Here is a 14,340-nt window from a genome sequence, read left to right as displayed (position 1 = left end):
TCCTGGTGAATCTTCTCTGCACCCTCTCCAAAGCAATCACATCCTTCCTATAGTGAGGCGACCAGAACTGCACACAGTACTCCAGCTGTGGCCTCACCAGCGTTTTCTACAGCTCCATCATAACCTCCCTGCTCTTATATTCTATGCCTCGGCTAATGAAGGCAAGTATCCCATATGCCTTTTTAACCACCTTATCTACCTGTTCCGCTGCCTTCAGGGATCTATGTACATGTACACCAAGGTCCCTCTGACCCTCTGTACTTCCTAGGGTCCTACCACTCATTGTGTATTCCCTTGCCTTATTTGTCCGTCCAAAATGCATCACCTCGCACTTTTCAGGGTTAAATTCCATTTGCCACTTTTCCACCCATCTGACCAACCCGTTTATATCGTCCTGTAGCCTGAGGCTTTCCTCCTCGCAATTGACCACCCCACCAATTTTCGTGTCATCTGCGAACTTGCTGATCATACCTTTTACATTCTCATCCAAATCATTTATGTAGATCACAAACAACAAGGGACCCAGCACCGATCCCTGAGGTACCCCACTGGACACAGGCTTCCAGTCACAAAAGCAACCTTCGACCATCACCCTCTGCCTCCTGCCACTCAGCCAGTTTAGGATCCAACGCGCCAAGGCACCTTGGATCCCATGGGCTCTTACCTTCTTGACCAGTCTCCTATGCGGGACTTTGTCAAAGGCTTTACTGAAGTCCATGTAGACCACATCCACAGCATTTCCCTCATCCACCCCCCTAGTCACCCCCTCGAAAAATTCAATCAGATTTGTCAGACATGATTTACCCTTGACAAAGCCATGCTGACTATCCCCGATTAATCCTTGCCTCTCCAAGTGGAGACTAATTTTGTCACTCAGAATTTTTTCCAATAATTTCCCTACCACAGATGTTAGGCTCACTGGCCTGCAATTCCCTGGTTTATCCCTGCTACCCTTCTTGTATAATGGTACTTCATTAGCTGTTCTCCAGTCCTCTGGTACATCCCCTGTGGCCAGAGAGGTTCTGAAAATTTGTGTCAGAGCCCCTGCAATCTCCTCCTTTGCCTCCCACAGCAGCCTGGGATACATCTCGTCTGGGCCTGGGGATTTATCCACTTTTTGGCCTGCTAAAACCGCTAGCACCTCCTCCCTCTCGATGCTAATATGTTCAAGTATGTCACAGTCCCCTTGCCCGATTTCTATGTCTGCATCGTCTTTCTCCATAGTGAACACAGATGCAAAAAATTCATTTAAAACCCCGCCTACATCATCTGGCTCTACACACAGATTGCCACTTTGGTCCCTAATGGGCCCTACCCTTTCCCTGGTTATCCTCTTGCCCTTAATATACTTATAAAACATCTTAGGATTTTCCTTTATTTTGCTCGCCAGTGTTATTTCATGGCCCCTCCTCGCCCTCCTAATTTCTTTTTTAAGTATGCCCCTGCACTTTTTATACTCCTCTAGGGCTTCTTCCGTCTTTAGTCTTTTGTAACTGCCAAAAGCCCCCCTTTTATTTCTAATGCATTTTTGTATATCCCTTGTCATCCAAGGTTCCCTTTGCTTGTTGGTCCCACCCTTAACCTTTTCAGGAACATGTTGGCGCTGTACTCTCTCTATTTCCCTTCTGAAAGTCTCCCACTGTTTTACATAGATACATAGATACATAGAAGATAGGAGCAGGAGTAGGCCATTCGGCCCTTCGTGCCTGCTCCGCCATTCGATGAGATCATGGCTGATCCTTTAATTCAGTATCCCGTCCCCGCCTTCTCTCCATAACCCTTAACCCCTTTTGCCCGTAGAAATATATCTAATTCCCTCTTAAATATATTTAATGAGCTGGCGTACACTGCCCTCTGTGGCAATGAGTTCCACAGGTTCACCACTCTCTGAGTGAAGAAATTCCCCCTCATCTCTGTCCTAAATGGTTTAGCCCTTATCCTTAAATTATGTCCTCTAGTTCTGTTCTCACCCGCCAAGGGAAACATTCCTTCTGCATCCAGTCTGTCTAGACCTGTCAGAATTTTATACACTTCTATGAGGTCCCCTCTCAATCTTCTAAACTCCAGTGTGTACATCCCTAAACTACATAGTCTCTCCTCATAGGTCATTCCCGCCATTCCTGGTATCAGCCTGGTGAATCGCCGCTGCACCCCCTCCATGGCTGGATGTGGATTTTCCTATAAGTAGCTGCTCCCAGTCCACTTTGGCCAGATCCTGCCTTATCATATTAAAATCGGCCTTCCCCCAATTTAGAACCCTTATTTCCGGGCCGCCTTTGTCTTTTTCCATGACCACCTTAAATCTCACCGAATTATGGTCACTGTCGCCAAAATGCTCTCCTACTGATACTTCCACCACTTGCCCGGCAACATTCCCCAGAATTAGGTCCAGTACCACCCCCTCTTTTGTAGGACTTTCTACATGTTGGCTCAAAAAGCTCTCCTGGATGCACTTTAAGAATTCTGCACCCTCTAAGCCTTTCACACTCTGACTATCCCAATTTATATTGGGGAAGTTGAAATCCCCCACTATTATTACCCTATTATTTCGCACTTCTCTGAGATTTGCCTACATATCTGTTCCTCTATCTCCCCCTGACTGTTTGGGGGCCTATAGTACACTCCCAGCAAAGTGCTTGCCCCCTTTTTGTTTTTAAGTTCTACCCATATGGCCTCATTAGAGGACCCCGCTAATATATCATCCCTCCTTACAGCAGTAATTGACTCCTTAATTAATATTGCAACACCCCCTCCCCTTTTACACCCCCCTCTGTCTCGCCTGAAGATTCTATACCCCGGAATATTGAGCTGCCAGTCCTGACCCTCCCTCAACCATGTCTCCGTGACAGCAACAATATCGTACTCCCATGTGTTCAACAACAACTTCAGTTCATCCACCTTATTTGCAAGACTCCTTGCATTAAAATAAATGCCTTCCAGCCCTGCCATATTCCCTTTTGCCTTCACATATTTGCTCTGCCTTCCCAGCTGACTTGTTTTTTCCTCTGTATTTGGCTGTAAATCACCCCCTACTATAGCTCCACTCTGTACCCCATCCCCCTGCCAAGTTAGTTTAAACCCCCCCCAGCAGTGCTAGCAAACCTCCCCGCAAGGATATTGGTTCCCCTCTGGTTCAGGTGTAAACCGTCTGACTTGTACAAGTCCCACCTTTCCCAGAAGCAGACCCAGTGATCCAGGAAACTAAAGCCCTCCCCCCTGCACCATCCCTTTAGCCATGCATTCATCTGTTCTATCTTCCTATTCCTATACCCACTAGCACGTGGCACCGGGAGTAATCCAGAGATTACAACCTTTGAGGTCCTGCTCTTTAATCCTTCACCTAGCTCCTTAAATTCTTGCTGCAGGACCTCATCCCTCTTTTTACCTATGTCGTTGGTACCAATGTGGACCACGACCTCTGGCTGTTCACCCTCCCTCTCCAGAATGCCCTGCAGCCGCTCAGTGATATCCTTGACCCTGGCACCAGGGAGGCAACAAACCATCCTGGATTCACGTCTACGGCCACAGAAACGCCTATCTGTTCCCCTTACTATAGAATCCCCTACCACTATTGCTCTCCCACTCTTTTTCCCCCCTTCCTGGGCAGCAGGAGCACCCCCAGTGCCAGGAAGTTGGCTGCTGCTGCCTTCCCCTGGTGAGTCATCCCCCCCAACAGTATCCAAAGCGGTATACTTGTTTGAGAGGGGAATGGTCACAGGGGTCTCCTGCACTACCTGCCTGCTTCTATTGCTCCGCCTGGTGGTCACCCATTTCCTGTCTTCCTGTGCAGCCCTTCCCTGCGGTGTGACCAATTCACTAAACGTGCTATCCACAACCCTCTCAGCATCGTGAATGCTCAACAACCCATCCACCCGCAGCTCCAGCGCCTCAATGCGGTCTGCTAGTAGCTGCAGATGGATGCATCTCTGGCACACGTGGTCATCAGGGGCACCGGGGTCCCTGAATTCCCACATAGAGCAAGAGGAGCATATCACGGGGCTGGGCTCACCTGGCATGACCTTCCCTTTACTTAATTTAAATTAATTTACTACCACCAATTAAAAATATCTCTAAGGCGCTTGTATAGTCTACCAACAGTCCCTGCTACACCAGAAAAGACCCTAGTAACTATAAACTACAGAGTTAAAGTTTAAAAAAGAGAAATACTCACCAACCAATCACTTACCTGCTCCCTGGTGACGTCACACTCTGATTACTTTTTACCTCTCTCCTCTGCTGTTGATTTGGTGTGCCTCGCCTCGCACTGCCGCCGGTCACTGCCCCTTCACAGGTCCGATGCTCTGATCGGGCCTCACCTCGCACTGCCGCCGATTTGAATCTGCCGCCGCTTTTAACTGCCGCCGGTCACTGCCCCTTCACAGGTCCGATGCTCTGATCGGGCCTCACCTCGCACTGCCGCCGATTTGAATCTGCCGCCGCTTTTAACTGCCGCCGGTCACTGCCCCTTCACAGGTCCGATGCTCTGATCGGGCCTCACCTCGCACTGCCGCCGATTTGAATCTGCCGCCGCTTTTAACTGCCGCCGGTCACTGCCCCTTCACAGGTCCGATGCTCTGATCGGGCCTCACCTCGCACTCCATGATCTGGTCTTCAGTCTGGCAAGCAGGTCCTGACTTGTCTCACTGCTGTGGGCACTGAACAATGGCAAGTCAATCATTCTCTAGTCAGCAGTTAGGCCCTTTCAGTGGCCCTGATCTGGTCATTAGCACTTCGTTAACGCTTGGCCTCAGGCTGAGGCAGATTCTCTCTGTTCTGCTAGATTTTGCACTTTGCAAAGCTGGGGCTGCTTTTTAATCTAATCTAGACTTTCCTTGTGTGAAGCCATTTTTGTAAGCCAATTCATTGCCCATTTTATTCCCATTTCCACATCCAAACCATTTTTGTAAGCCAATTCATTGTCCATTTTATTCACGTTTCCACATCCCTCCCTTTGATTCTTTATACAATCTACAAGAATCATTATATACAAGGTATCCTCTTGATAGTGCACTTTATCAAGAACATACCCTGTGGCTCCGTTTTGTTTGAGTTCTGGCCATGAACACAACCAAAAGGGTTATAATTTCGAATTTACAGATAACTGTGTAGGACCGAACAGGCATCCTCTGGGGGTTTCCCCTCCTTTGCTGCGTCTACTTCTACCCTAATTCGGGAGAGGCGAGGGGTATAGTAGCTCCTGCACGACTTATACAACATTTGATAATATTTACAAAAATAATAATTCCCAAAATTACACCACTTATAACAATCAAACCATACAGTAATTTCTGTCCCAATGTTTTCAGCCATGTAAACCATCCTTCACCCCATCCGGCTTCAATGAAGTCGGCCAGTTGATTTTTAACCTTGTCTATAGCGTCTTCGATATTTTGTCTCTCACTATTGACGTTTGTGATGCATTTGTCTCCTATAATCATACACACACCTCCCTCTTGTGCCAAGAGGTAGTCCAAAGCATATCGGTTTTGCATGCTAAAATGACGTAGGGTTGCCATTTCCTTATTTATGGTGGTTAATGCTTTAATGGTGCTATTGCCCAGGAGGGTGATTCCGCACATTAGATAATTCCTATTCTTGGCTGCTATCACTCCTGCGCCCCCTCCCAATGATATGGCCGATCGAATACCCCACCCTACTGAGCTACCCAGTGTGGTCGGATCTCGCCAATCTGCACAGAACTCCTCGGAGACTGCCCGGAGTTTCCGTCTGAATGGTGTACTGGTGGGGCAGGGAACAGCTACGGGGGCGATTACTCCTACTGCGAAGAGAGAGGGGAGTTTTGGCGTCGCTGTTGTATACGTTCCATTGAGGAGGAACGCAAACCCGTGCTTCGCTCGGTAACATTTGACCTCCCGGTTATTAACCTTCGCAAACTGTGTATAATAATAGCTAAGGGGGTCATTTGAGTTTCCCCCAGACCCGGACAGCTGGAATGTATCAAATGGGAGAATCCATTTACCGGATGATACATGGGTTCCGTTACACTGACCACAAATGAATTGTCTTCCTGCTGTGACATTAAAGCACCTTTGTTCCTCGCATGTACAGGCCAGCTGGCCCCTGTGTACCTGACAGTGGTGTCGGGCACATTGTTGTTGTATGCAGGTATTGTCCTGGGGGACAAGGGCATATACGCATCCCCATCCTTTACCCGTAAAGCACAGGGGATAGCTACCTGATGTTGTGCAATTCTCCCCCACGAGCCCTCGGCAACCGGGGTCTGTTGAGCTTATTAGCTGCACGCATTGTCCCCGAACGCCCTGGCTATATCGACCCATCTGGCCCTTGTATATCTGTTTCGTTGTGTCGGCGGTATATAGTGGGAGAGGTTGCCAACCTGGTGTGGCTGCAAACAAGGATTCCACTGATGTGGCCAGGGGGTAGCATACACTCCGGTTTCCGTGTATCTGTAGGTGGGTCCGATAAAATAAGTTATTCTCTATGCCTCCTACCCATGTTAGAAAAGGGGTAAAGGAGATGGCTAGCAATATGTTGATGGGAATCATGGTACACAATAAGTCCAATTTATTCTTCTGTTGGGGCTCCTGTCGTATCTCTTTTCACGTGTGACGCGTGTATCCAAGCCTTCTTTCCTTGTACTTTCACGACTGCTCCTGTGGTCAACAGGATGACATACGGACCTTCCCACTTGTCTGCCAGGGGGGCTGGCTTTATTTTCTTTACCCAAACTTGTAGCCCGGGGACTAAACTGTGTCCTCCCGGTGGGGGTTCTTGCCAAGCTGCGCTGACCTGTTAGGAAGCAAAACTGACAGCATCTGTTAGATCTTTGCAATACTTTAGTACTGTGTCACTTAGAAGATGAATGTCAGCCCTACGTAGATCTATTGTTCCGGGTAGCGACATTGGTCTACTGGTAACGACCTCATAGGGGCTGAGTCCAGTGGTCCTATTCGGGGTGGCTCGAATACTACATAGGACAAGGGGTAGGGCCTGAGGCCATGGCACTCCTTCAGAGTGATACTTAGTGAGCCGTTGTTTAACCTGCAGCTGTCAGAGAACCTCTTTGTTTCCATAGTTGTCCAAAGTCATGAGCGATGCCAAAAGCATATCTAGAATCGGTATATATATTGGCCGTCTTGACTCGAGCATAGAGACAGGCTTGGGTGTGGGTGACTAGTTCTGCCTGTTGTGCTGAAGCCCCTCCTCCCATACTTCCTGCTCGTACTACTGCGAATTCTGTTGTAACCGCCCACCCTGCCAATCGGGTTCCTTTTTCCACAAAGGATGACCCATCCGTGTAAAGGATCACTTCGGGATTGTGTAAGGGTAGTTCCTGTGTCTCAGCCCTCTGCTGCTCAACTTTCGGCACTTTCTCGAGAGCCAGTTTCTTCCCCGAGATTTCCCTCGGTCGATTACACTGTAGTTAAAAGTCTCACTTGCTAAATACACCACCTTAGTCTTCGGTACTATGTTAAGCCCCAGTTTCTTGTACACCAGGCCGGCCCCAGCTTCCGACAGATAGCCCTGATTGAGGACAAGACAGTCTCTGCCAAAGCAGCACGGAGAGCAGAGCTTCTGCAGCCACTTGGTCCATTTAGGGTTCAGCTGACCATACGGTTCCTCATTTTTAGATTTAAAAACACCGATAATTTTCCCGCCGGGCTCGGGGATGAAGTAGCTGCCGCTCGAGCCCTGGCTGATGTGCTGTGGGAAGATGCCGATCTCCTGCGCATGCTCGGCGCGCCACACCGCCTCGCTGGAAATGGACATCAAGCACTCGGCGGCGAAGTAATCGTGGCAGGCGAACGCAGGCATGGCTAGGACTGGAAGAAGGGCTCTCTCCGCTTTCTCTCTCTCTCTCCTGTAAGGTGGTTGGATTAAAAAACGCAAATCTCCAGCTGGACTGGAACCGGCGAACTGAGCCCGATGCGCCGTGGCCCCGATGCTTTGTCTGGCTGCGTTAAGTAGGGCGTTTGCTCGTCCGGTGATGGCCATATTTACTATTGCTGTCAGGGCGGCCGACTCTCTTGCGCTAACTACTACTGCTATGACCTGGTAATAGGTATAAATTCGGAGATTTCGGCCGCCTATGTTTATGTAACCTGATGGGGGCAAGGCGTGGTGGTGGTTTTTTGGTTATATCTTCTTCGTCTGATGGGTCCGTAAGAGGGGTATTTATTTTAGCAATATGGGCTTCGTTTGATCGGGGTTGGAGCGTGGGCTGCTCATATGCTGGAGGGGCTGTAGGGGGCGCTGCAGGATAGGTAGGATACAAGGGCGTCGGAGTAATCGCCACCACTCCGGGACTTTCCCTGTGTATTTCCCTTTCCTTCTTGGTTTTTGCCTTCCACTTTTCTGCTCTTTCGCTTGCTTTTTCAAGGCATTTTTGGTGTTTCTCTAACTCGGTTTTGTATTTTGTTATCTGTTCATGGAGAGCTGTTTTTTGTTCTTTCTCTTTGGCCTCTGCCGCCTTTCGAGTTATTTCCCCTCTCTGCCTACACTGTTTCAAGGTGGCCAATACCAGCCCATTTTTCTTTTCCCTCCTTTCATACGGGTGGTCTTGCCCCATGCTCTTTTTATATCATCAAGGGACCATTGTCCTTTTGAGGCACCAAATTTTTGTTCGATCTTATATTCATGTTGTGGGACATCGAATGTACTTTCTATATACTGTTTGAGTTGGATTACTATTTCTTCTAACGTGGTCTCAGGAGGGGCTCTGCCTCCTTTTTCCATCGTTGGTTTTCTACTTGGTTCCGTCATGTTGCCACAGGTCGTAGACTTAACGAATAAGTTTAAAATAGACTAGAGTCGTCCCGGACTCTGCCGCGTGCTAGCTAGCAATGGGACGTGTGCTCCGTTAACCGCCAGCCAGAGGGTACGCTACCCGGTTGGTTCGTTCAATAAAGATCGCAGAGACAGGGTGCAAAAAGGGCACAATAAATTCCAGTGCTTACCTTTTTCCCCTTTCTTGATGTCTTGCGATTCTGCCAACTATGCCAAGTTGTAAGAACCGGGTTTTTCTGGTCCTCTTCTTGAGTTCCGTAGTACGAAGAATTCCAGGCTCGAGGGTTCGGAGAGTTAAAACAACATCATTTTATTCATTACTGTTCGGAGTGGTCATACAGCATATCGACAGTACATTCGTGTCCCGAGGGTCACACCGGGTTAGACACGTGGTGCCAGCATTTACGTCCCCGGGAGATGTCTGACCCTCTTGATGTTCCACACGCCTTCTGGCTAAGAGAGAGAATACCAGTGGGGAAGCCCCTATTATACCGTGGGACAAGGGTCACTACATCACTTCCCTGGCAACAAGTGTTTCATTACATCACTTCCCTGGCAACAAGCGTTCTCCGATAAGGGTCATTACATCACTTCCCTGGCAACAAGTGTTCTCCAATGCGGGTCACTCAAGCCCTTTCAGTTTGACCATGATCTGGTCTTCAGTCTGGCAAGCAGGTCCTGACTTGTCTCACTGCTGTGGGCACCGAACAATGTCTAGTCAATCATTCTCTAGTCAACAGTTAGGCCCTTTCAGTGGCCCTGATCTGGTCGTTAGCACTTCGTTAACGCTTGGCCTCAGGCTGAGGCAGATTCTCTGTTCTGCTAGCTTTTGCACTTTGCAAAGCTGGGGCTGCTTTTTAATCTAATCTAGACTTTCCTTGTATGAAGCCATTTTTGTAAGCCAATTCATTGTCCATTTTATTCACGTTTCCACAGTCCTAAATAGCTTACCCCGTATCCTTAGACTGTGACCACTGGTTCTGGACTCCCTGACCATCGGGAACATCCTTCCTGCATCTAGTCTGTCCAGTCCTGTCAGAATTTTATAAGTTTCAATGAGATCCCCCCTTATTCTTCTAAACTCCAGTGAGTACAAGCCCAATCGTCCCAATCTCTCCTCATACGTAATTCCTGCCATCCCAGGTATCAGCCTGGTAAATCTTCGTTGAACTCCTTCCACGGCAAGAACATCCTTCCTCAGATAAGGCGACCAAAACTGCACACAATACTCACAATGTGGTCTCACCAAGGCCCTGTACAACTGCAGCAAGACATCCTTGTTCCTGTACTCAAACCCTCTCGCTGCGAAGGCCAACATACCATTTGCCTTCTTAACCGCCTGCTGCACCTGCATGCTTACCTTCAGCGACTGGTGCACAAGGACACCCAGGTCTCGTTGCACTTCCCCTTCTCCCAATCTATTGCCATTCAGATAATAATCTGCCTTCCTGTTTTTGCCACCAAAGTGGATAACCTCGCATTTATCCACATTATACTGCATCTGCCATGCTTCTGCCTAATCACCCAACCTGTCCAAATCATACTGGAGTTTTTCGGCATCCTCCTCACACACGCCCACCCTGCTTTGTGTCGTCTGCAAACTTGGAGATGTTACATCTAGTTCCCTCGTCTAAATCATTTATATATATTGTGAATAGCTGGGGTCCTAGGACCGATCCCTGTGGTACCCCACTAGTCACTGCCTGCCACTCAGAAAAAGACCAGTTTATTCCAACTCTTTGCTTCCTGTCTGCCAACCAGCTCTCTATCCAAGTCAGTACCTTGCCCCCAATCCCATGTGCCTTAACTTTACACGCTAATCTCTTATATGGTACCTTATCGAAAGCCTTCTGAAAGTCCAAATACACCACATTCACTGGTTCTCCCTTATCTATTCTACGAGATACATCCTCAAAAAATTCCAGTAGATTAGTCAAGCATGATTTACCTTTTGTAAATCCATGTTGCCTTTGTCTGATCCTGTCACTTTTTTCCAAGTGCTCTGCTATTACATCTTTTATAATGGACTCTAGCATTTTCCCCACTACCGATATAATTCCCCGTTATCTCTCTACCACCATTTTTGAATAGTGGGGTAATATTAGCTGCCCTCCAACCCATGGGAACTGTTCCAGAGTCTATCGAATTTTGGAAGATGACCAGCAATGCATCTACTATTTCTACAGCTACTTCCTTAAGTACCCTAGGATATTGATTATCAGGCCCTGGGGATTTATCGGCCTTCAATCCCGTCAATTTCCCTAACACCATTTCCCTACAAATACTGATTTTTTTCAGTTCCTCCCTCTCATTAGACCCTATGTTCCTCGACATCTCTGGGAGTTTATTTGTGTCCTCCTTTGTGAAGACAGAACCAAAGTATGTATTTAATTGGCCTGCCATTTCTTTGTTCCTGAAATAAAGAGTAGATTTGCCTTTCTAAATCTAGGCTTTATTAACTTTAAAAATCCAGTAGCACATCTTTCAACACCCAGTCCCAACCAAGGCTGTAGGGAACTGAATTTAAGATGGCCACCACAAATCACATGACATCAACTACCAATGAGTTTACAGCATATATCTCAAGGCAGGAAACAAACAACCAATTACAATACTTCTTACTAAACATAAACAATAATCACCACAGTTCCCCATTATAAATTCCCCTGATTCAGACTGCAAGGGACCTATACTTGACTTCACCAATCTTTTTCTCTTCACATATCTACAGTTAGTTTTTATGTTCCCTGAAAGCTTACTCTCATACTCTATTTCCCCCCATTTAATTAATCCCTTTGTCCTCCTTTGCTGAATCCTAAACTGCTTCCAATCCTCAGGTTTACTACGTTTTCTGGCCAATTTATAAGTCCTCTCCTTGGATCTTACGCTATCCCTAATTTCCCTTGTTAGCCACAGTTGAGTCACACTTTTTGTTTTACTTTTATGCCAAACAAGGATGAACAAATTCTGTAGTTCATCCATGCAATCTTTGAATGTTTGCATTGCCTATCCATTGTCAACCCTTTGAGTAACATTCCCCAATCAATTCTACCCAACTCGCGCCTCATACCATCGTAGTTTCCTTTATTTAAATTCAGGACCCTAGTCTCTGAGTCAACTGCTTCACTCTCCATCTTAATGAAGAATTCTATCATATTATGATCGCTCTGACCCAAGGGGCCTCGCACAACAAGATTGCTAATTAATGCTTTCTCATTACATAATACCCAGTCTAAGATGGCCTGATCTCCAGTTGGTTCCTCGACATATTGGTCCAGGAAACCATCCCGTATACACTCCAGGAATCCCTCCTCCACAGTATGGTTACTAATTTGGTTAGTCCAATTTATGTGTAGATTAAAGTCACCCATGATAACTGCTGTGCCCTTATTGCACGCATCTCTAATTTCCCGTTTAATGCCATCCCCAACCTCCGCATTACTGTTTGGAGGTCTGTATAACACTCCCACTAACAATTTTCTGCCCCTTGGTATTTCTCAGCTCTACCCATACAGATTCCACATCATCAGAGCTAATATCCTTCCTTTCAATTGTGTTAATCTCCTCTTTAAAAAGCAATGCTACCCCACCTCCTTTTCCTTTTTGCCGATCTTTCCTGAATATTGAAAACCCCTGGATGTTGAGTTCCCAGCCTTGGTCACCCTGGAGCCATGTTTCCGGAATCCCAATCATATCATATCCGTTTACCTCTATTTGTGCAAATAATTCATCCACCTTATTACGAATGCTCCTCGCATTAAGACACAAGGCCTTCAGGCTTGTTTTTTTTAACACTCTTACACCTTTTAGAATTATTATTTACTGTGGCCATGTTTGATTTAAACCCTTGATTTCTCTGACAACCACCTTTGTTTTTCTCCTTCCTGTCTTTTGCTTCTATCCTGGTTTCCCTTTCCTCTGTCTCCCTGCTCAGGTTCCCAACCCCCTGCCATTTTAGTTTAAACCCTCCCCCACAGCACTAGCAAACACTCCCCCTAGGACAGCGGTCCCGGTCTTGCCCAGGTGCAAACCGTCCAGTTTGTACTAGCCCCACCTCCCCCAGAACCGGCAGCACAGTGGCATAGTGGTAAGCACTGTTGCCTCACAGCGCCAGGGACCCGGGTTCGAATCCGGCCTCGGGTGACTGTCTGTGTGGAGTTTGCACATTCTCCCCGTGTTTGCGTGGGTTTCCTTCGGGTGCTCCGGTTTCCTCCCACAGTCCAAAGATGTGCGGGTTAGGTTGATTGGCTATGATAAATTGACCCTTAGTGTTAGGGGGATTAAATACGTGGGGTTACGGGGATAGGGTGGGATATGTGTTGGTGTAGGGGTTACAGGGATCGGGTGGGATATGTGTCGGTGCAGGCTCGATGGGCCGAAATGGCCTCTATCTGCACTGTGGGGCTTCTGTGATTCTGTGATTCTGTGAACCGGTTCCAATGTCCCAGGAATTTGAATCCCTCCCCCATGCACCATTCCTCTAGCCACGTAGTCATCTGAAATATCCTTCTATTTCTACTCTGACTAGCACGTGGCACTGGTAACAATCCTGAGATTACTACCTTGGAGGTCCTATTTTTTAATTTACCTCCTAACCCCCTATATTCAGCTTTTAGGACCTCATCCCGTTTTTTTACCCATATCGTTGGTAGCTATATGCACCACGACAATTGGTTGTTCACCCTCCCCTTCCAAAATGTTCTGCAGCCACTCTGAGGCATTCTTGACCCTTGCACCAGGAAGGCAACGTACCATCCTGGAGTCATGTTTGCGGCCGCAGAAATGCCTATTTATTCCCCTTACAATAGAATCCCTTATTACTATAGCTCTCCCACTCTTTTTCCTCCCGTCCTGTGCAGCAGAACCACCCGCATTGCCTGGAAGTTGGCTGCTGCTGCCTTCCCCTGATAAGCCATCCTCCCCAACAATATCCAAAGCAGTATATCTGTTTGAGAGGGGGATGGTCACAGGGGAACCCTGCACTACCTGCCTGCATCTACTGCTCTGCCTGGTGGTCACCCATTCTCTTCCTGCCTGTGTAGCCTTTACCTGCGGTGTGACCAACTCCCTAAACATGCTATCCACGATGTCCTCAGCATCGCGAATGCTCCAGTATGTATCCACTCGCAGCTCCAGCGCCGCAATGCGGTCTGTCAGTAGCTGCAGCTGGATACACTTCCCGCACACATGGTTATCAGGGACACAGGAAGTGTCACAAGAATTACAGACACCCTATAAACTCCGCCGCCTCGCTCTTTATATCACCGCCGCCGCTCCTCACAGGTCTACTGCTGTGGGGCTTACCTGCTCCACCACCTCGCTTTATATCACCGCCGCCGCTCCTCACAGGTCCACCGCCGCTGTGGGGCCTACCTGCGCCTCGGATAATAGATACATAGAAGATAGGAGCAGGAGTTGGCCATTCGGCCCCTCGAGTACCTGAAGGAAAGAAATTTGCAGGGTTACGGGGGAAGAGCGGGGAGTGGGACTCGCTGAAGTGGTCTTGCAAAGAGCCGGCACGGGCTCGACGGGCCGAATGGCCTCCATCTGTGCTGTAACCATTCTCTGATT

General features: G+C 47.9%; 1 protein-coding gene across 1 annotated transcript; it reads right to left on the bottom strand.

Annotated features, from left to right (window-relative positions):
- Positions 1-5,117: 5,117 nt before the first annotated feature.
- Positions 5,118-9,475, bottom strand: LOC147105442 (uncharacterized). Its single transcript, XM_086009807.1, has one exon. It carries the CDS (start codon positions 6,525-6,527, stop codon positions 5,160-5,162), a length of 1,368 nt encoding a protein of 455 aa, XP_085865933.1. The 5' UTR covers positions 6,528-9,475; the 3' UTR covers positions 5,118-5,159.
- Positions 9,476-14,340: the final 4,865 nt, after the last annotated feature.

This window comes from Somniosus microcephalus, chromosome 17 (genome assembly GCF_052327205.1).
Source record: "Somniosus microcephalus isolate GS21.2 chromosome 17, FLI_Smic_1.0, whole genome shotgun sequence".
Lineage (NCBI taxonomy): Eukaryota > Metazoa > Chordata > Chondrichthyes > Squaliformes > Somniosidae > Somniosus > Somniosus microcephalus.
The sequence above is the reverse complement of the archived record's forward strand: the minus strand, read 5'-3'. Positions and strand labels throughout refer to the sequence as shown.

Coding starts and splice junctions, on each gene's coding strand:
- LOC147105442 (XM_086009807.1), bottom strand. CDS start 6,527: ATGATTCCCATCAACATATTGCTAGCCATCTCCTTTACCCCTTTTCTA.